The sequence below is a fragment of the Eleutherodactylus coqui genome, chromosome 5 (genome assembly GCF_035609145.1).
Source record: "Eleutherodactylus coqui strain aEleCoq1 chromosome 5, aEleCoq1.hap1, whole genome shotgun sequence".
NCBI classification, from domain to species: domain Eukaryota; kingdom Metazoa; phylum Chordata; class Amphibia; order Anura; family Eleutherodactylidae; genus Eleutherodactylus; species Eleutherodactylus coqui.
Genome location: NC_089841.1, coordinates 259,952,875 through 259,976,037, shown reverse-complemented (window position 1 = coordinate 259,976,037; position 23,163 = coordinate 259,952,875). Strand labels below are relative to the sequence as shown.

The 23,163-nt window shown below is 43.5% G+C and overlaps 1 protein-coding gene across 1 annotated transcript in view; it reads left to right on the top strand.

Annotated features, from left to right (window-relative positions):
* The window catches only part of TMEM59L (transmembrane protein 59 like), a 77,691-nt gene that overhangs the window by 15,300 nt on the left and 39,228 nt on the right, over positions 1 to 23,163 (top strand). Inside the window, exon 2 of the mRNA XM_066604601.1 lies at positions 20,103 to 20,208. Coding sequence (XP_066460698.1) covers positions 20,103 to 20,208 — 106 coding nt within the window. The remainder of the gene's footprint in view (positions 1 to 20,102; positions 20,209 to 23,163) is intronic.

The following is a 23,163-nucleotide window of genomic DNA, read 5'->3' as shown; positions in this document are numbered from 1 at the left end:
TTTGTCCGGAATCGGTCCCTAACCATATAGGGATTGTCCAATATGACTGCAGTATCACTCATTCGCCACCAGAAATTCTCTTCTCCAGCAGTTGGCAGGGAAGATCTTATGCTGGGTGGAATAAACAACCCGATCTCTGTCGGCCTTTCCCATAAGAGGAGCCAAAAACACGACTGCAGATTACCTCAGCAGTAAGGAAGTGGACTCTGGAGAATGGGAATTGCAACCAGAGGTGTTAAGATCTCTCGCCACAAAGTGGGGAACACCACAAATAGATATGTTTGCCTCCAGCAGAAATAAAAAGTGTTGGATATTCTTCCCTCGGAGCACTAAGGCTCAGATAGTAGGCACAGACGCCCTCTCACTCGCATGGGACTGGGATCTAGCTTATGCTCCCCCCCCCCCCGCCCCTGATACCACTCGTTCTGAGAAAGGTACAGGGATAAAGAACTACTATTAGTTGCTCCCTGTTGGCGCAAAAGACCTTGGTTCCCTCTATTAAAATCTCTCTCACTTCCCCCCCCCCCCCCCCCCCATTCCCTCCCGCCACCCTCCCACATGGTGCTCGGGCGAGTACACAGTTCTCAAAAAGACTGCTACTCGCTCGAGCAGCAGCCTTAAACGAGCATGCTCGCTCATCTCTATTTACCTGTCATTTGCATTTTTTCCCCAAATCAACAGTGTATGCAAAGACATTAAACTGTGTATTGCGTCTTCTCAGAATCTTCTCCTCTACACCCGGCAATTCCACTGTCTGGAACTATTCAGAAACTCTATCCTTAGGCCGCCATCACACAAGTGCATGTGGATTTGCACGTGCCTGAGGGCAGTGTTTTTGCAGAACGGACAATGCTTTTTTGCTTGCGCATCAGCGTACTTTACTGTATTTGCATGTTCCTTTTGAGTGCGCCAAAAAATATGCACCAATTAAAATAGCTAATTAGTCTAATGAGTTCCAGATGTGTTCTTTTCCCTGTGCTTCACGCATCTCCTAGCGTATTTTGTCTACATTTGTGCAACCCCAACTGAATTCTATGGGGACTATTGGTGTGCAAATGTGCAAATTAGTCCCAGAACTGGTATATTGGATATTGTTGATGGGCTTGGTGGGCATAGTCTTTTGGGACTTCAGAGAGCATTGTATCAGGACCCAAAGCTGATTACTGCCCGCTGGATGAAGCCGGCCCCCGACGGAGGGAGATTTTACTGCAAGGATAAGAGAGGTTATATGAGTGAACATAAGATACTTTCTTTCATGGTGTAGGCTGATATACATCTAATGCATTGTCAAGAAAATCCTGAATCTTTGATTATTTAGATTCAATTTCATTTTAGTTCCTTCAGTCAAGAATATACTGAGTATGTAATACTTCAGACATGACTTCTGAATTATCATTGTTCTAAGAGCCAAGTAAATAAGTTTGTGTCTAAACCTGTCGGAACTCAAACCTGGGACCTATTGTGCCACAAGCAGCAAGCCTTTCCTGCTAAGCTATCCAGCCCTCTGACAAGCTCCCCTGCTAACCCTTGTTCTTGTCCCTTGTTCCTAGCTCTTATCCAGTCCCTGTTTCCCCGATTGCAAACCCTATATAAACTGGCCTAGCACCTCCCATCCCTGTGTTTATTGTGCTTGTAACCAAGCTGCCTCCCAGCATACCTGCCTCTCTACAAATTAGATTGTCTTCCTGTATTACCAGACCTCAGCTATCTCCTGACTACGATTCTGCTCAAACCCCCTGTACTCCACCGCCATCTTGTGTCCAAGACCTTCACTATTCCTTGATAATGCTACCCTCCAGTAGTACGAGAGACTCAAGTCCCGTGCCGGAATCATGACCAACCAGTCGTATGTGCTTATCAAAAGAGAAGTCACCTCTTTTGATGTGCAGATTCGATTTACTTGGACACAAAGGTGCAGTCAACATGATGGTCTTTTAAGATTATATCTGGGTCTACAAAGAGATGTAAATAAGTTTGCATACAGGCAAAGAGGAGTCAACCTTTATGAGTCAACATTTACACGTAACGATTATCGCTCAAAATTCGTTCAAACGAATGGAAGCGAATGATTATCGTTCAGTGTGAAGCGAAAAAATTGCTCACTTGTCATTCGCGTCTGTTTAAGTTGACCCTTCAGTCAGCTTAAACCATGTTAGCATTCATTGGCTCGCTGGCTTGTCGTTCCGTTATGAATGCTTCAAGCTCAGCGCTTCCCATAGGACGGAGAAGCACTGGGCGATAGGCGGACAAGAAGCCCACGAGTCGCCGGCAGGACTTTCAGTTTGAAAGCTCTGCACAAGATAGCGGTGACATCAGTGCTTTTGCAGTCGTCCAAGCGACTGTCAGCCATGTAAAAGGGCCTATACAGAGCAATTGTCCGGCTATGTTAAGTGCGTTTACAATGCATACAACATATGTTTGATCTCCACTTCAAACAGAGATGTGCTAGCACCTTTCTGTTTAGAAGACTGCAATGGGGACATCCGGTCATCTGTATTAGAATAAAAAGGTCCGATTTTCTTGGGTCAAATTGGAAACTCTGATAGTATAGAAGCTTCAGAGACAGAATGAGGATGTCACATCTGTTGAACCCCTAGAAATGAGGGGAACCTTTGGTGACGGGATGGGGATCTGTCATGCCTGTTGTCAAGCACGGTTTTGGCTTCCCCCGTTGCTGGTTCAGATGAGTAGACTTCTCGGTGAAGTTCCTGGTAACATGTAAGCAAATAAAACTCTTAGCTAATAATGTGCAGCTAATGATGTTATGTAACTTGCAATCTTTATGTATATAGATATTAGCCTTTGTAGATAAATAAAATAATATACAAAAGGACAATTATTCATCAATATGCTTGATTCGCTTAACTTGAATAAATTCTTATTGGTAAACCTTCCATAGTGCCTTACTCTCATCAAAGTGTAATCTGAATTTAAGTCCTGTTCCTTGCAGCAATACATGCATGCAGCCCCTTTAGTGGTGGCTTTGCTTTTCCCTTAGATTGGGAATTGAACATCATTTTCCAATCCAGTTTGCGGCAAGTGCAAGATTAACAAAGCGCTGCCAAAACCACGAGCGCTCGGACAGTAGCTGCCCCACTTCTCATGCAGATTTACTAATTGCTTCTGCTGCTTGCAGTCAATGGGAAGGATTTCTTTGTTGCAAATTTATTACTCTTCAATCGGCGTTCCTGGGGCCATTCATTGGTGCTACCGTATTTTACCCACTAACATTCATTCACCAACATAATGGTGCATTTCAAGAGTTTATCACACAAACACTTTTGCATAAATAGAGCATAAGGATTTGCAGAAAATGTAACAGAAGTCTATGTATTTCATTCATTAGGCATTGGCTATACATACTGTATCATCAGCTGTTACCTGGGCATCCACTTAGTGCTCTGTGAGGGAAGCTTAACAAGGCTAACTATGGGCTGAAAATCGCTCAAAAGAGAAGAGATATTTTCATCAATAGCTGCCTGGTAGAAACACAAGACCCAGCAGTGTGCTGAGCAAGAAATCACTCCGTCAGCACCTAGTGAACAATTACTTGCTCAGTGCAAACAGGCAGTAACTTATCTTGGAGTGACTGCCTGTTCACAGTGAATGGAGGCAGCTGGAAGATATCTCCTGCCCGCTCTGCCTCCATTCATGAATGCACAGGAGCGATAGTCATGAGACTTATGCTCCCAATAATCATGTGTAAAGCCACTGTAAACCTTCTCGTTGTTCTTCCTGTTGGCCCTGCTGAAGGCTTTCTACATCTCCTTCCTATACTTTTCTGAGAGCGAATTTCCTGACGTGCACTGGTTCCCTTGTTTCTGTGATATGTAGGTGGACGGCAACAAATTGGACCAGAAATGCAGTTTAAAGGGTCTTGTTGTTTAAAAAAAAAAAATCAATACTTACCTATTCCTCTTCAGGCAGCCTACTTACCGCATCTTCTACTCACCAATCTTCTCCTGCCTCCTGCAATCCTCGGGTCACCTCAACTCTTACTTCTTCCGTCAGGTCAGTGTCTAGCCGGAAGCACCCAATGATATGCCGGGCTATTGCCAAGACTGTGCATGCGTGCTGTCTCGCGGTGTTAGTATAGGAACTCTCACGGCGAGACAAGCACTCATGCGCAGTCTTGGTATTGGCCTAACATAGCAACCGGCGCTTCCTACTAGGCAGTGAATGCTACGTCACTAGTGATGTAGCACACATTAGCCTTCAGGAAGAAGAATGCAGCTAAATAGACAGGGAGGTAGTGATAGTCTTCCCCACGGTGGCCTCAGTAGTAATAGTGTTCCCTAGAGTGGCCTTAGTAGTAACGGTGACCCCCAAAATGTCCCTAACAGTAATAGTGACCCCCAAAGTGGCCTCAATAGTAATAGTGTTCCCTATATCAGCTCCAGTAGTAATAGTGTCCCCCACAGTAGTCTCAGTAGTAATAGTGACCCCCCCCCCACAGTGGCCCCAGTAGTCATAGTGACCCTCCACATTGGCCTCACTAGTAATAGTGACCCCCACAGTGGCCTCACTAGTAGTAGTGTCCCCCCACAGTGGCCTCACTAGAAATAGTGCTCCCCCCCACAGTGGCCTCAGTAGTAATAGTGTTCCCTACAGTGGCCTCAGTAGTAATAGTGTTCCCTACAGTGGCCTCAGTAGTAATAGTGTTCCCTACAGTGGCCTCAGTAGTAGTAGTGTTCCCTGCAGTGGCCTCAGTAGTGATAGTCTTCCCCACGGTGGCCTCAGTAGTAATAGTGTTCCCTAGAGTGGCCTCAGTAGAAATAGTGACCCCCAAAATGTCCCTAACAGTAATAGTGACCCCCAAAGTGGCCTCAATAGTAATAGTGTTCCCTATATCAACTCCAGTAGTAATAGTGTCCCCCACAGTAGTCTCAGTAGTAATAGTGCCCCCCCACAGTGGCCCCAGTAGTAATAGTGACACCAGTAGTAATAGTGACCCCCACAGTGGCCTCACTAATAGTGACCCCCACAGTAGCCCCAATAGTAATATTAACCCCACAGTGGCCCAAGTAATATTAACCCCACAGTGGCCCCAGTAATAATATTAACCCCACAGCAGCCCCTTAGTAATATTAACCCCAAGTGCCCCAGTAGTATTAACCCCCTTTGTAGCAATATTAATCGCACAGTAGCACCAGTAATAATATTAATCCTTCAGTAATATTAACCCCACAGTAGCCCCAGTAATAATATTAACCCTTTCAGTAATATTAACCTAATAGTAGCCCTAGTAGTAATATTAATCCCACAGTAGTCCCAGTAATAATATTAACCCATGTACTTACCTCCTCCTTGTAGTCAGCGCTGCTCCTTCTCTTCTCGGCACTGATCCCCATTGCACACTGACGTCAGTGTGTGAGCCTGGAATGTTTCCTCCCTTCTCCTCTCCTGCAGAACTAAGGAGGAGAGGACTCAGGGGAAGAGGATCCCCGATGCACACACTGACATCAGAGTGTGCACCGGGATCAGCGCTGCTGCGTGATTACCGGCCAGGGAGCTGCGGCACCCTGGCAGATAATCACTATTGTGGTGAACATCCGATAGCACATATGTCAGCAGAGAGGGCTCTGCCTTCGGTTCGCCGCCATGGGTCTTGTATCTAAGTAGAAAGCTCAGTTCTGGTACAATATCTCTCTAATAACCTTGATTCTGGTACATTATCTATGTAGTAAGCTTGGCTTTGTTACCATACGTATGTAGTAATCATGGTATCTGTGTAGTAAACTTTTGTTTAATACTATGTCCCTGTAGTAAGCTTAGTTCTGCTCCCCATATCTACGCAGTAAGCTTGGTTCTGATACTGTAACTATGTAGTGCCACATGATGATCACTTTTTTTTTTCCAAATCAATTTTTATTAAAGATTTTTTAAAATTTACATACAAAATAAAGAATATTTGCAAGCAAACAGAGTATTATAGTCTCAGAAGAGAGAAAATGTCCAAGTGTGTTCAAATGGCTATTTGATGATGAAAGGTGCTGCATGGGCCTCCATAGTCATGAGGTGTAGAGCTAATTGATCACAAGGCATCGACAATATAGATTCTGATGGAGGATAAAGTAATCATCCAGTCCCGGAGAAACAAAGATGGCCAAATCACATCTCTGACTAAGGGCTCATTCACACGGGCGTACTGTCACCGCTTATTACACATATGTATTTCCCGTGTGTAACACGCAGTGAATGGAGGCAATGAAAGTCAATGGACTTTCATTCTTCCATTCACACCGGTATGTGTTTACAGCGTATCGATACACAGGAGAAATAAATCGCTGCATGCTCTATTTCTCCGCCTATAATAGGCAACCCTTCAATGGGCTACATATGAAACCCTGTCCATACGCCTCCCCGCTCTGAACAGGGTGGAGAATTTGAAGAAAAAAATTACACTGCTCATGTGACGTCAGATTCCCAGGCATGTGCAGTGCCAATCGCAGCACGTACATGGTCACTGCCGGCAGAGCGTTGTACACATACGCCCGTGTGAACGAGTCCTAAATGAAAAGATACTCTGTCTGTTCATCATTGCCAGGATCATCTCTGGATCATGTGCTCTGACTGTTCACCATTACTGCAGCACACTCCACAGAGCATACTCGGAGTGTGCTAGCTGTGCTCCATCCAAAAGCTGCGTTGAAAGCAGAACATAATAATGATGACGCTCCATGCAACAGTCATGATCCCATTTATCCTGCATAGACAGTTGTGCAGCATTAAAATGAATGCAGAAGCAGCACAGATGTACCACACGGAGGCCAATTCTCTATCTGAGGATTGTTTAGATGCATGTATAGACTGAAGATAGAAGAGTGTAAAGACTGGTGATAGAAGGTGTATAGACTGATGATATGAGTACAGACTGACGTTAGAAGGTATTTAGACTGCATTTTTTTGGTTCAGTCCAGATTTTTTAAAGTGGTTTTTACAATAAAAATCATTTTTTTGCAGTGGCGGGATGTAGCAAAGTTAAAAAAAAAAAACAATCATTGCCTGCTGGGCGCTGCTTCATCGCAGCTGCATTGTTTATCCACATGACTGCTATAGACAATAGAAGGTCAGAAAGTAATATTATCATGATGTCCTGTAAACGTGCCTCAGGGCTTCTATATTCAAAGCCCATGTGACAGGTTTACAGGACATCACAAGGCCTTCTAGCTAGGGTGATGTTGCCTGTCAAATGCCGCAGTGCCAAAGCGACGGTCATTCGGTAGGGTGAGCATATTATTTATGTAACTGCACCGTAAAATATCGATATTTACAGACGGTACAAAATTATATAAGATAATTAATACAATGGAGGGCAATATCCAACTGCAAAAGGACCTAGGAAAACAGCAAATGAAGTTCATTATTGATAAATGTAAGGTTATGCACATGGGCAGGAGAAACCGATGTCACCAATATACACTAAATGGGGCACTGCTAGGGAAAAGTGATATGGAGAAGGACATCGGAATACTAGTGGACTGTAGACTTAACTGGAACAATCAATGCCAGTTAGCTGCTGCAAAAAGTCTTATAAAGTCTTGGTGTGTATTAAAAGAGGCATAGGGGCGAGGGACTAGAACATTATCCTCCCACTATATAAGGCACTTGTCAGGCCTCCCATGGAATACTGTGTGCAGTTCTGGATACCGGTGCTCATTGATGATGCTACGGTAAATGGAATAATCAACCAGGCATTGGCAGATTTCCTTCTCATAACTTCTCCGGTTACCCCATACATATGATCCACAAGAGTTTGGAGAACCCTCCGGGAAGACCGATCATCTTGGGTAGGGGCTCTCTGTTTAATAACCCTTCCTGCTTTTTAGATCGCATGTTGAGGAGATTTGCTATGGAAGCACAATCATATGTAAGAGATACTAGTGATTTCCTAATGAAATTGAAGGATATAACGTTCTCTGAAAATACTTTGTTAGTTACATTGGATATAGTTTTCCCGTATACAAATATTTTGCCTACAAGGAGCCTTGAGGCAATTTATAACCGCCTAATATCTACACAATAGTCTAATGGGTGTATCCAGTTCATTATGACACTGCTTGAGTTCATCTTATGTAAGAACTTTTTTGTCTTTAGTGATGTTTTTTTTACCAACAACGCCAGGGGACTGCAATGGGGTCCAATGTGGCCCCTACATAGAATCATAGAATGGTAGAGTTGGAAGGGGCCTCCAGGGTCATCAGGTCCAACCCCCTGCTCAGTGCAGGATCACTAAATCATCCCAGACAGATATTTGTCCAGCCTTTGTTTGAACACCTCCATTGAAGGAGAACTCACCACCTCCCGTGGTAACCTGTTCCACTCATTGATCACCCTCACAGTCAGAAAGTTTTTTTCTAATATCTAATTTGTGTCTCCTCCCTTTTAGTTTCATCCCATTGCTTCTGGTCTTTCCTTTTGCAAATGAGAATAGGGCTAATCTCTCTGCACTGTGACAGCCCTTCTGATATTTGTAGACAGCTATTAAGTCGCCTCTCAGCCTTCTTTTTTGCAAGCTAAATGTCAGGATATCAGGGAAAGCAGAAGTCGGGGTTCCCTGCAACGTAGCCCACAACCCCTGTCCCTGCCTACTAGTCCCACTGAGCTAAGCCCCAGGGCGGCAATTGCGCGACGGTCCCTACACTGGCTAGGGAAAATGATGGGGAAAACCACAATCACTGTAAACAGAGAATGAATAGACAGACAAACAAACAACCAGAGCGAAGCAGAAGGGAAACCAGCAAACCAGTCCAGGAGCAAGCCAAGGGTCAAGCACTAAAAGTCAATCCGGAAAACGCAGTACAGGCAGGAGGAGACGGAGTCAGGTCAGGGGAAAAGCCGAGGTCAAATAACTATCAATCCGGAATACAGGGTAACGCTGGTGAGTTACAGGAAGCCTATTCAAACACTGGCAGTGTCAGGAAGTAACTGAGGGGTTTAAATGCTATCAGAGCTCCTGCCCCAGCAGCTGATTGGGGTGGAGCACCTGACAGCAGCAGGATAATCAGAGAGTGCTGGGAGAACCCCCCTCAGCACTGGCAGACCAAACTAGGTCAGAGGAGATGCAGCAGGCTGACATAGCAACAGGAACGCGGCACTGGGCAGCAGCTGCCACGTTCCTAGCACTCCTGCGGCGTATAGGAGCCGCGCGAGCAGGAGTGGTGACCAGCGCCAGAGTCCCCCTGCGCCGCACACCCACCGCAGGAGCGACAGTGTCAGCAGTGCGGGCACGGCGACCCCGATACCTGCCCATCCTGACACGAAACATTCCCATTTCCTTTTACCGTTCCTCATAGGACATGATTTGCAGACCACTCATCATCTAGGTAACTCTTCTCTGAACTTGCTCCAGTTTGTCTATGTCTTTTTTTAAAGTGGGGTGCTCAGACCTGGACACCGTTAGTCAGACCTCATCTGGAATACTAAGAGTAGAGGGGGATAATTACCTCACGTGATCTAGACTCTATGCTTCTCTTAATACATCCCAGAATTGTGTTTGCCTTTTTGGCTGCTGCATCACATTGTTGACTCATGTTCAGTCTATGATCTATTAGTATACCCAAGTCTTTTTCATATGTGCTGCTGCTTAGCCCTATTCCTCCCATTCTGTATGTGCTTTCTTCATCTTTCTTGCCCAGATGTAGGACTTTGCATTTCTCCTTGGTAAATGCCATTCTGTTAGTCGTCGCCCACTGTTCAAACTTTTCTAGATGTTTTTGAAGACTTTCTCTGTTCCCTAGTGTTAGCTATCCCTCCTAGCTTTGTGTCGTCTGCAAATTTGATCAGTTTCTCATCAATTACCTCCTCCAAATCATTTATAAAAATGTTGAACAACACTGGGCCTAGGACAGAGCCTTGTGGTACCCCCACTTGATACATTCTTCCACTTGGATGTGCAACCATTTGTGGCCACTCTTTGAGTACGATCACTCAGCCAGTTGTGAATCTACCTAACAATTGCCTTGTTCATCCCATATTTGGTCATTTTTTTCAATCAGAAAGTTATGAGATAGTTTGTCAAATGCTTTACTAAAGTCAAGATGTACTATATTCACAGCATTTTCCTGATCAACCCAGTCGGTGATTCGGTCATAGAAGGAAATTAGATTTGTCTGGCATAACATGTTTGTTACAAACCCATACTGGCTCTGGTTAATTACTTCATTTTTATCCAAGTACTTGCAAACATACTGTTTAATAATTTGTTTAAAGATCTTTCCTGGTATAAAAGTCAGGCTCACAGGCCTGTAGTTTCCTGGATCTTCCCTTTTTTGAAGATAGGAACATTTGCCCTTTTCCAATCTTCTAGGACTTCTCATGTTCTCCAGGAATTTTCAAAGATTATGGCGAGTTGCTCAGCAATTACCTCTGCTACTTCCTTTGGTATCTACGATGTAGTTCATCTGGACCTTGGGACTTTAATTCATTTAAGTTAGCTAAGTGTTCCCTCACCAGCTCTCGGCTTAGAGATAGCCTGCATTTTTTAAGTATGCAAATGTCTTCATGGGCTTCATTAAGAGGACATACCTTCACATACTTGATCAACGTCCTGGCGTGGTAGAGGTACATTGATGATGTGTTCCGACTTCGGAATAGTACGCATGATGATTTGTCTTTGTTCCATCAGGAATTGAATAACATCCTCCCAGAGTTGAAATTTCCTATGAATCATTCTGATAATAGAATACAATTCCTGGATATTCTTGTCATCAAAAATGTGACTTCCCTTGATACAGACATCTTTCGGAAACTTACTGATAGAAATAACATACCCCTGTTTAACAGTTGCCACGCACAGAGTATGCTTTGGTCTCTCCCTTGGAGCCAACTCTTGAGGGTACACTGAATTGTTAATGATGAACCTATTGTTTTGAGATTAAGAGAGCTGTGTCAAAGATTTCTGACACGAGCCTATCCATCCAAGCTTGGGATAGGGCACGTCTGACAGCCCGTACTGACCTACTTGAACCAAATTACAAGATGACAAAGATGGCGCAGATACCTTTTGTATCTATATATGGGCCTATCAGTGGGTGAGTGGCAGGTATCCTGAGGAGATATTGGCCTATTTTGGCCAAGAATTGTCTTTAGGTTGATGAATTTAGGGCAACACCGCTTATGGCGTATAGATGTAACCCGAACTTGAAGGATAGACTGGTTTGAGCATACTCTAGACCAGTTGATCCCAAACTTTTTCAGCTGTGGAGCCCTTCTTGAAGCAATAATTTCTCATGGACTCTCATGGAAGGTGTGGTCAAGGGAGGGGTTAGGGGTGTGGCTTATAATGACATATGACGTTTACCTCAGTCATTGTAAAAAAGACATGGAGGAACACTGGAGCACTGGATGGGCTTTAGATATACATTATATTTAAAATTAACAGGCTGCGGAATTAAATCCTTCACCACATATCGATATCTGCATTGGTTTTTTGCAGATTTTTTTCCCAGCATGTGGATGAGATATTCAAAATCTCATCCACTTTGTTGCTACAACTACTGTGAATTCCGCAGCAAGTCCACCTTGTGTAGTAATAGTGACCCCCTATATTGGTGGCCCAAGTAGTAATAGTGTCTCTTATATCAGTCCTACTAGTAATAGTGACCCCTTTATTGTTGGCCCTAGTAGTAATAGCGTCCCCTATATTGGCCCCAGTAGTAATAGTGTCCCCTATATTGGCCCCAGTAGTAATAGCGTTGCTTACATTGGCCCCAGTAGCAATAGCATCCCTTACATTGGCCCCAGTAGTAATAGCGTACCTTATGTTGGCCCCAGTAGTAATAGTGACCCCCATCATGGCCCCAGTAGTAATAAAAAAAAGGTAAAGTCCCTTGGTTCAAGCACTGAGTCATGACTGACTCCTAGGGTGTTCTCACATTGTGACATTTTCTTAGCAGACTGTTTTTGCGGTGTGGTTTGCCATTGCCTTCCCCAGTAGTAATAGCATCCCCTATATTGGCCCTAGTAGTAATAGGGTCCCTTATTGCTGTCCCAGTAGTAATAGGGTCACCCATTGCCACTATGCTCTTCAGATGCAGTGAGAGATTTAGCAGTGCAGATTACAAGAGGGGTAATTGGGACGGCCGTGGGCTCCTTTGGAGTCTCACGCCCAAGGCGGTCACCCCAATCACCCCTATTATAATCCGCCATTGGTACCCACTCTACTCATCCCTGTAGCATTATCCAGACAGTCTGTACTGAGGAAATAAGTGTGCAGGACCTCTGGTTGGCATAGCAACACAGATCACATGACTTGGGCCAGCTCATGTGATCCGCATTGCTATGCCGACCACAGGTCCTGTATGCTCATTTCCTCAGTACAGGTTGTCCGGACACCGCTACAGCAGTGAGTAGGGCCGGGACCTAGGCCCTCCATCAGAGCTCCTGACAATCACTTGTGGAGCCCCATGGTTTCCGTGGAGCACACTTTGGGAAATCCTGCTCTAGACCACCTAGACAGTGTGGACAGCCATTTCAGACATGGATGAAGAATGGGAATTTCCTTTGCATGAGCTGTTCATGCTGCAATAACTTAGCAAGGAGCGATAGGTTCTCTCATCCACATATATGAGAGGTGTTTCACCTAAGGGACTGCTACACCTGCAGATTATCATTTGTTGATTATGTGATCTTTTGTCCATGTGGTCTCTTTTAGGTGGGTGAGACAACTATGGAGATAAGGTCACGTACTATTAGTCATAAGAGTACCATCCGTACTAAGAAGAAGGAGCTCCCTATTCCACAACACTTTCTACCCATGGGCCATTCTATTAGTCAGTTGAAATTTAGGGTAATCAACCATGTTCCCAAAAATATCAGAGGGGTAGATAAGGGAAGAATTCTTAAAAGAAAAGAACTCCAGTGGATTTTGGATCTGGATATACTTTCCCCCAATGGTCTTAATTTGGAGTATAATAGATCTCCATTCTTGTAATGAGTTGTCTTGCTATTTTTCAGTTTTTATCTTTTTTGTGTATTGATTATTAACTATAATGTTTTTTATCACAGATTTTGAATGATTGGACAGTTGCTATGGTGACAATTGCCTTAGGGGTCCGGCACTATTCCTAATCTGCCTGGAAAAGAAAGAATAAAACTTTGATTTATATTTTTGTGTGGAGGTGATGTAACCTGATGTTAGCAGCAGTTAGCTGCTCTCGGATCGTTAGGCATAGTATATCAGTTCCACTCAATCTTCAATAATTCTCAAAATATGCTGAGTATGTTAATAAGCTATATTGTTTGCACCCAGTTGCTTGAGCAAGTACCTTTGGTTGATAGACATCTGTTATGCGAGGATAATGTACATTGCGTGACATATGGAAATTCTTATATAGTAATATGCGGCATCAAGCCCTGGTGTGGCTTCAATAAAGATGGAATTCTTTTAACTCTATACATCAAGATATTTGGGTACCCTGTTTTGCGGCTCCAACATATAATTTCTCTATGATACATATATACTCATAGTGCAGGTTATTCATCACTCCTTTAAATAGTTATAACAGTGGTCTTTTTGATTATACCAGACCCATATAACATATGAGGGGTCAATGTGAGCACCCATCTAGTATAGCTAACTTATTCGTTGGGATTCTTTGATCTTGGATTTCACCGTTAGTGACCACAACAATACATATTTGCCCTCATTGTTATGTGGTAATATTGCCTCTTTGAAGATGCATCACCTCTTGGGGATTAATACTGGTAGACTGGTGACAGCCGTTGGGAGCCATACACACACACACATATATATATATATATATATATATATATATACACTACCGTTCAAAAGTTTGGGGTCACCCAAACAATTTTGTGTTTTCCATGAAAAGTCACACTTACTCACCACCATGCGTTGTGAAATGAATAGAAAATAGAGTCAAGACATTGACAAGGTTAGAAATAATGATTTGTATTTGAAATAACATTGTTTTTACATCAAACTTTGCTTTCGTCAAAGAATCCTCCTTTTGCAGCAATTACAGCATTGCACACCTTTGACATTCTAGCTGTTAATTTGTTGAGGTAAGCTTGTGAAATTGCACCCCACGCTTCTAGAAGCATCTCCCACAAGTTGGATTGGTTGGATGGGCACTTCTGGCGTACCATACGGTCAAGCTGCTCCCACAACAGCTCAATGGGGTTCAGATCTGGTGACTGCGCTGGCCACTCCATTACCGATAGAATAGCAGCTGCCTGCTTCTGCTGTAAATAGTTCTTGCACAATTTGGAGGTGTGTTTAGGGTCATTGTCCTGTTGTAGGATGAAATTGGTTCCAATCAAGCGCTGTCCACTGGGTATGGCATGGCGTTGCAAAATGGAGTGATAGCCTTCCTTATTCAGAATCCCTTTTACCCTGTACAAATCTCCCACCTTACCAGCACCAAAGCAACCCCAGACCATCACATTACCTCCACCATGCTTAACAGATGGCGTCAGGCATTCTTCCAGCATCTTTTCATTTGTTCTGCGTCTCACAAACGTTCTTCTTTGTGATCCAAACACCTCAAACTTGGATTCATCCGTCCACAACACTTTTTTCCAGTCTTCCTCTGTCCAATGTCTGTGTTCTTTTGCCCATCTTAATCTTTTTCTTTTATTGGCCAGTCTCAGATATGGCTTTTTCTTTGCCACTCTGCCCTGAAGCCCAAAATCCCGCAGCCGCCTCTTCACTGTAGATGTTGACACTGGTGTTTTGCGGGTACTATTTAATGAAGATGCCAGTTGGGTACCTGTGAGGCGTCTGTTTCTCAAACTAGAGACTCTAATGTGCTTATCTTCTTGCTTAGTTGTGCAACGCGGCCTCCCACTTCTTTTTCTACTCTGGTTAGAGCCTGTTTGTGCTGTCCTCTGAAGGGAGTAGTACACACCGTTGTAGGAAATCTTCAATTTCTTAGCAATTTCTCGCATGGAATAGCCTTCATTTCTAAGAACAAGAATAGACTGTCGAGTTTCAGATGAAAGTTCTCTTTTTCTGGCCATTTTGAGCGTTTAATTGACCCCACAAATGTGATGCTCCAGAAACTCAATCTGCTCACAGGAAGGTCAGTTTTGTAGCTTCTGTAACGAGCTAGACTGTTTTCAGATGTGTGAACATGATTGCACAAGGGTTTTCTAATCATCAATTAGCCTTCTGAGCCAATGAGCAAACACATTGTACCATTAGAACACTGGAGTGATAGTTGCTGGAAATGGGCCTCTATTCACCTTTGTAGATTTTGCACAAAAAACCAGGCATTTGCAGCTAGAATAGTCATTTACCACATTAGCAATGTATAGAGTGCATTTGTTTAAAGTTAGGACTAGTTTAAAGTTATCTTCATTGAAAAGTACAGTGCTTTTCTTTCAAAAATAAGGACATTTCAATGTGACCCCAAACTTTTGAACGGTAGTGTATATATATATATCGTGCCCTGTTAGGTGTTACACACATACAACGACGGGCATCCGGTGTTACCATAGTGCTTGTGTGATGTCATATCACTCGCGGGAATTGCGTGTGTCTTGTGCATGCGCAGTGCTATGTAATTAAGTAGCTATCCTACTCGAGCGAGATCTTGGCATACTCGGACATGCACAATTGATCCATGTAGATGCTGGTGACCAGGCGTGGGAGTGGAGCGGGATGGTGGCAATTAGATACCTTATTATGTCATACCTGTAGGTGGTATGTATTCTGTCCAAAGTTATTAACCCTTTCCAATCCACTGTCTGACCTGTGAAGACATTATGATTTAAGGCTGTACAACTCAGATGTTGGTAGATATCCATCGGGCTTCTCTTACTGTATATTGCCAGCCTCTCTGTTGTCAGAGCCCATCCAATGTGTCACCTCTTGCAGTACTGGCTTTAGCCAGTATATAGCGCCGTTGTATAATGGCAGAAAAAGAGTAAGCCCCCTAGGAAAACCAGGATACAAATTGGACTGGAAAGGGTTAATATTATCGGTTGAAGTATCATTGAGTGGTTTGGGATTCTATATAAAGCCTGCATATTGTGTATTCGCAAGCAATTGGGGTTGAAAGGTTGCTGCTGGTCTGTAGAGGAAATAAAGTGGACCCATTTGGGGGCTGAATTTGCACCCAATTTGCTGCCGGATATATCTTTGCTATATACCCAGGACCGTGACAAGAGGTAACGAGCGCATCCTCTACGTCTAGAGTAAAGGAGGTTTCATCACCAACACAGAAGGGGGTTCTTTACTGTAAGAGCAGTGAGACCGTGGAACTCTCTGCCTGAGGACGTGGTGATGGCAAAATCGATAGAGGAGTTTAAGAGGGGACTAGATGTCTTTCTAGAGTTCTATGCTATTATAGGATATAGACATTAAGTAACGAGCGGGGTTGTTGATCCGGGTCTTGGAGTTAGGTAGGAACTTTCAAAGTTCATCCAGGGAATATTCTGACTGCCATTAAGGAGTCAGGAAGGATTTTGTTCCCCTAAATAGGCTAAATTGGGTTCTGGCCCATTGAGTTTTTGGCCTTCCTCTGGATCAACAAGGGGGAGTGGGGGGTGGAAACAGGCTGAACTGGATGTACATTGTCTTCTTTCAGCCTAACATACTATATGTTAGGTCCGCTTGGCACACAACAGTGCCACACCTCAGAATGGAAGCAAACGTGTCCATTTAAACCTGCAAACACAGAGTACTTGCACGAACCAATTGCACTTCTCCAGGCTAAGATGGAAAGACCCCTATCCCTTACTAACCAGGGAAAGTGGGGAACCCCTGCCTAAAAGCGGGGACATCGTCCTAATAAGGTCGGCCCCACGGTCTTCTTCTAGGACCTAGCTATCCCTGATCAAGGAGCTGGACAGAGGCACTACACACAGAGGACAAGACACTGTACACACACACACACACACAAAGCACATGTCTGGCATCTTGCAAAGACCTAACATATGTTGCTGTTCAAACCAACATACAGTGTAGCACATACCACATAGAACAGGACTGCTCGCACCACATGTCTGGCCACTTGCACAGACATACAACACAAGTCCCTGTTCACACCAACATACAACAGATTGTGCATACAACACAGACTCCACCCAGAGCTTACATGCATACCACTGGTAACGATAGCCAGTCCAAGTGTCCTCACTCCAGGGGAATAGAGAGTCAGCCACCATGCGTCAAACATCTGAAACACACACAAGACATCAGACGTCTGAGGGCCGCACCTGCCCAGGGGTAGGGAGAAACCTGCAGATTGCCTGCTTCTGTGTGGTCACTGTACCACACACTACACAATGCACGCACCCCAGAAAGGAGGGATGGACAGCGGATGCCCAGATTGTTTTCAGGGGAGGAGAGCGACATTTCAAACTAGCATGCAACCACCAGCTCAGGGTGGGATAAATAGTGATACATAAAGCACTAAAATGACCAGCAATCTCTCCTAAGTGTTTGCTGGTATATATCTGCTGCAGACCAGGGGGATTGGCTGCTGGTGAATACCACACCCAACCAGCTCAATTAACCCCTACCTGTGAAGGTGTGCACAAGGAAGCCTGTAGAACCACAGGTTTTAGATGCACAACCTTAACACTATATTACTATATAGTTTTAGGCATGGGGGCCAAAACTATATAAAAAAATAACTATTAATGGAGAAATAATTCACAATGACATGTTACATCTGCTTCACACTTCTGGTCACATGATGTACGATTGGGTTGCTGCTGCTGTATTTGTTCATCATTGCATCTCCTGAAGCATGAGCACTCTGCACTGCAGCAGATCACGATTCACACTATGATGTCACAGATTACTCTGAAAGTAATCCAAGAGTGTAATGATGAATATACCTTAACACACAGTGTGCATGAGGTAGTTAGACAAGCGGTTTGGCTATCTTTGTTTCTCCAGGATCTGAGGGTCGCTTTAACCCCTTAAGGACCAGGCTGTTTTGTACCTTAAGAACCAGACACTTTTTAGGGATTTTACCCATGTGGCGGTTTTACTGCCCTATTTTTTTCCTTTAGCTATCAAAATTATTTTTGCTATGTTTTTTTTCCATGACATATAGGGCTATTTTATTAATATTTTTTTTACTGACTTTTTTTTCCCGTTTTTTAGTTTTATTGGGGGTAAAAAATGATTTTTTAAACATTTCTAGTTATTTTTTTTAATTAGTATATTTACACTAAAATAAAGTATGGGAATGGGTTCCTCATTTTGGTTTGGACGTTTTGAGATATAATATGTATGGTTTTGGATTACAGGGCGCTTATAGTGACATTTTAGGTTGGCGTCGGTTTTGAGTTGTTTTCTTTCTTATGTATGTATTGTTGTTTTATGCTGGAATTTCGTCTTACTGATGTATGTAATTATGTTTTTTACTATATGTCCCCGATGACGTCATGTAAGACCTCTGGGGGACATTCTCATGTTTTTTTAAATTTTTTTATTTGACACTTTTCCACTGTAGCTGGGGCATCCATAGGAGCCCCAGTTACGGGGAAAACAACCCCTGCAGTGACATTAGTCACTGACAGAGCTGCCTAGGGTCTAGTATGACCCCCCAGCTCTGCTGTAGCAGGGAACTCCGGCGGTCACATGACCCCCTGGCTCCTGGAGTGAAAGTAACACTGTACTTTCATTTTCTAGTATAGAGTGCTCATTGAGCGCTGTGTACTCGGGGAAGCAGAAGGCAGAAAGGGTTAAATACCCCTCCTGCCTTCTGCTCCGGGTTATCAGCTGTCACTAACAGCTGATAACCTGTTCCTGTCTCTGATTGATTGCAGAGCCAGGAGGCTTAAAGCGCCGCCGTAATTTTACTATCGGCGGTGCTGTAAGCCCGGGACCAGGCGCTGTAAATTTACAGTGCTTGGTCCTAAACGGGTTAATAGGAGTAGAAAAACAATGCTGGACAACTGCAAAACTACACAACAGTACATATGCTTTTATCCTAAGAAATGCCATCTATTCTTCAGTCTTGGTGGTCATAAAGTCACTGGAATGTACAGCAGTTACAGTAGGTCAGTCATACCAACAGATAAAGCCTTATACTAGTAGTTGTACCCATAATAAAAGTGACTCTGAACCCTAAGCCTCTTTATTTGCTGGTTTTCCGAACCACGCTCCACTCTTATTCTGTGGTCCGTGCTCAATAAAATTATCTGCTTCATTCAGGACAGAAAGCTCCTGGGTTCAAAGAGCTCGCTATACCTCAAAATAAGTATTCTATGAACTGAGGTTTGATGCGTGAACCATTGATTACACAAATTGTCCATAAATCTATACACGGCAAGAAACAAATACAGTGCCATCTGACCCATAGGGGAACAGGTGAATCCACATGGTAGGCCCTGAGCCAGGTTGGCTCACAGTCCTGATGCCCTGCACAAGCCAAGCACAGGATCTGGTTAAATGAGAGCCTAACAATTCCTGCCCATTGCATTCTTAATACACTTAAAGGGGATATTGGCTGCAGTGCCTGTGACGTCCTGTAAACTGGTTGGGGGAACTTGTAAATGTGACGTCAGAGGTGAGACTCAGAGCAGTGGCATGGGACACAGCGGGAGTGGGGAGTATATGTTTGTTACTTATTTTGTAGCATGTGAAAGGCTTTTTGCTAAAAAACCTACAACTCAGACAACCCCTTTAAATTGCAACAGGACCACATGCGAAGTGCATGGAGAATGCAACTGTGAGGAATTTGTGAATGGGGATCAGATAACATTTGCATTTAGCTGAACAGGGGGTCGCCGGAATGAACTTTACTAGTGGGCTCTGGGTAACCAAGTCTGGCACTGATACCATCTCATTGGAACTCAATATGCCAAGTTCTATGCTGTTAATGAAGGGATTTAATAGGACATCCCATATAAAGTTCCAATGCAAAATGGAAAGGAGATAATGGATTCTGTCCTATGCTGATCTCAATACAGCTGTGCAAAGGGTTGTGTATTACCGTATTCTTTACTGTCATCTTTTAGCACCATATTATTTCTGGCTGGAGCAGATTTTTTTGTGAATATCACCTATAAGTATCCTGTTAAAGTACAATATGATCACATTGTTTTGTTTTATTGTATCAGGCCACATAAACTTAAGTGAAAACAAGTGTTTGTTTGCCTTTGTCTTCCGGCAGGATGATGTCCTTGGCGCCTGCTACAGAGGATGCAGACTTTTTTCAATCTGCCACTTTGTGGATGTCACTGCTGACCTCAATACCACTAGAGCTGAATGCGAGTCAGGTAACGATAAAATATATTAAGCAATGTAGTGTGTTTGGATTTGTCAAAAAATTGTGCTAAAATACTGTCATCAATATGCAATTGAGTCTAATGAGCCACCAGTGCTCTTTGTAAAAAAAAAAAAAACACTCCGGCCCCCAGAAGTTGTCGATTTGCTGCAAAATTCGGCATGCAGTTCCATCTCAGGCAGATATGGAAATGACGAGAGTTGCGGTGTTATTAGATGAACGATGTTGTCACCCAAGACCCTAAAAGTGGTTCCACCCTTGGCCTATAAAAGACTCTCGGAGGCTCCTTGTGTGTAGTGACCTCTTCTTCCGCTTGTGTAGAGCTTGTTGACCACTAGATGCCTCCACGACGCAGAGAAGAGATTTCACCCGTTACCAGAGTCTGAGAGGGGGCACATTATTGTGATGTGAGAAGTCTGGAGGGTCGTATCGATGGATTGTCCCCTACCTGGGCTGTTCTGACTAGACTGTTAGGTGTTGTGACCAGTGGATAGGGGCACACAAGGTGACAGGGCTCAGAACATCCTCGATAGGCCACCAGTAGAGAGGTGTGCCCAAAAAGCATGAGCCGTTCCAAATGTTTTGTTGTCCGCCATTTTGGGACAGGTGGTGCCATCGTTACAGGCCCCTGTGTCTGTCAAAACCATTTACAAGTACTTGGCTAAAGGACATTGGGTCTCAAGGTGCCCATTGCATGTACTGCCTTGGACAGCCCACCCACCGTTGCTTGTATTTGCAGACGTGGTATACCCGAGTACTAGAGCCTGAATGCCTGCTTGTATCACATTTTGTATCCAAGCTAGAGACAGTACAACAGGGTATTAGAGCATCATGCCCACCCGTATCACATCTTGTATTCAAGCTAGAGAAGATACAACAGGGTACTGTAGCCTTCATGCCCACTTGTATCACATCTTCTATCCAAACTAGAGGTGGTACAACAGGGTACCAGAGCCTTCATGTTCACCTGATTCATATCTTGTATCCAAGCTAGAGGCAGTGCAACAGGGTACTACAGCCTTCATGCCGTCCATATCACATTTTGTATCCAAGCTAGAGATGATACAACAGGGTGCTAGAGCCTCCATTTCCATCTATATCACATCTTGTATCCAAGCTAGAGGCGGTACAACAGGGTGCTAGAGCCTCCATTCCCCCCATATCACATATTGTATCCAAGCTAGAGGCGGTACAACAGAGTACTAGTGCCTCCATGCCCATACGTATCACATCTTGTATCCAAGCTAGAGGCAGTACAACAGGGTACTAGAGCCACAATACCTGCCTGTATCACATCTTGTATCCAAGCTAGAGGTGGCACAGCAGGGTACTAGAGCCTCCATGACAACCCATATCATATCTTGTGTTCAAGCTAGAGGCAGTACAACAGGATACTAGAGCCTCCATTCCTGCCCATTTTCACATATTGTAGCCAAGCTAGAGGCGGTACAACAGGGTAATAGTGCCTCTTTGCCTACCCATATCACATCTTGTAGCCAAGCTAGAGGCGGTACAACAGGGTGCTAGAGCCTCCATGCTCAACCGTATCACATCTTGTTTTCAAGCTAGAGGTTGTACAACAGGATACTAGAGCCTCCATGCCTGCTCGTATCACATTTTATATCCAAGCTAGAGGCGGTAAAATAGGGTCTTAGAGCCTCGATGTCCGCCCATATCACATCTTGTATCCGAGCTAGAGGCCTCCCTTTAAGGGGTTAGTTTTTCCGAATCACTTACTTATATCAACGTTACAATCACACAGAGAAAGTTTCATCCCATTTGACAACTCCTAGGTAAGTGATGTTAATGACAATTAACGTATTTGAAGATGACGTCAAGGATTTTCCTTAAATTGTAATACTAATGGTCTGTTTTTAGGATAAGCCATGAGTACTTGATTAGTGAGTCGGGGGCCAACTACTGTGGTGCCTCCAATTTTCAGAATAACTGTGTTGCGGCTCCACTGGGGAGTACATATTGTGGTCGCACCCAGTACTAAAGCTGTGTCCCATTCAAGTTATTTCTGTTGATCCAAGAAAATATAAAATAAAGCATACACCCTAAAACAGGCAGAGACATGAGAGCAGGTCAGAAAAAAGGAATTACATTAATTTACTGTGAAGAAATTATGTTTGCATCTTCATTGGTGGTAAAAGGCTCAAATAAAAATTCTGTGGATAAATTCTGTATATTCAAGGGCCACTCTAATGAGTAAGGGTAAGGGGCTTGTCTTTATGTAAAATCTTGTTTAAAGCTAACATTACGGGAAGATATATGGGAGGAAGATAAAAATGTGGAGTCTCTATGGGTATGAATACATGGAGGAAAAAACACCAATAAAATCCTTATAGGGGTTTTCTATAGACACCAAATATAACAGAAGCCACCGAATATCTATTACTGAAGCAAATACATGAAGCAGCAAATCACAATGAGGTAATTATTAAGGGGGATTTAACTATCCATATATGTACTGGGAAGCCAAAACCTTGTACATGACCTGACTCGAGGGACGGCCATTGTGGACTTAACCAACAAACCTGACAGAATAACTGGGGTGCACCTGGGAAATAGTGACCATAATATAATACATTTCAACTTGCCTTTTTCAAGAGAGAGTTTTATAAAGGAGCTACAAATATACTAAACTTTAGGAAGGCCAAGTTCCATCAGCTCAGAGATGCTCTTAACCTTATTAACTGGGATAATGTCCTTAAAAATAAGAGTACAAACAATAAATGGGAAATGTATAAAACATCCTAATTACATACTGTGAGCGGTCCATGCCTTACAGCAATAAAAGACTTAGTTATAGGAGAAAAACAATGGGGCTTAATAAAGATAAAAAGGGGAGAATAAACCGCAAGAAGAAAGTGTTTAAACTACGATACTAAAACACGAAGGCAGCAAAGAAGTCCTAGAAACCTATAAGGTAAAAAATAAATTA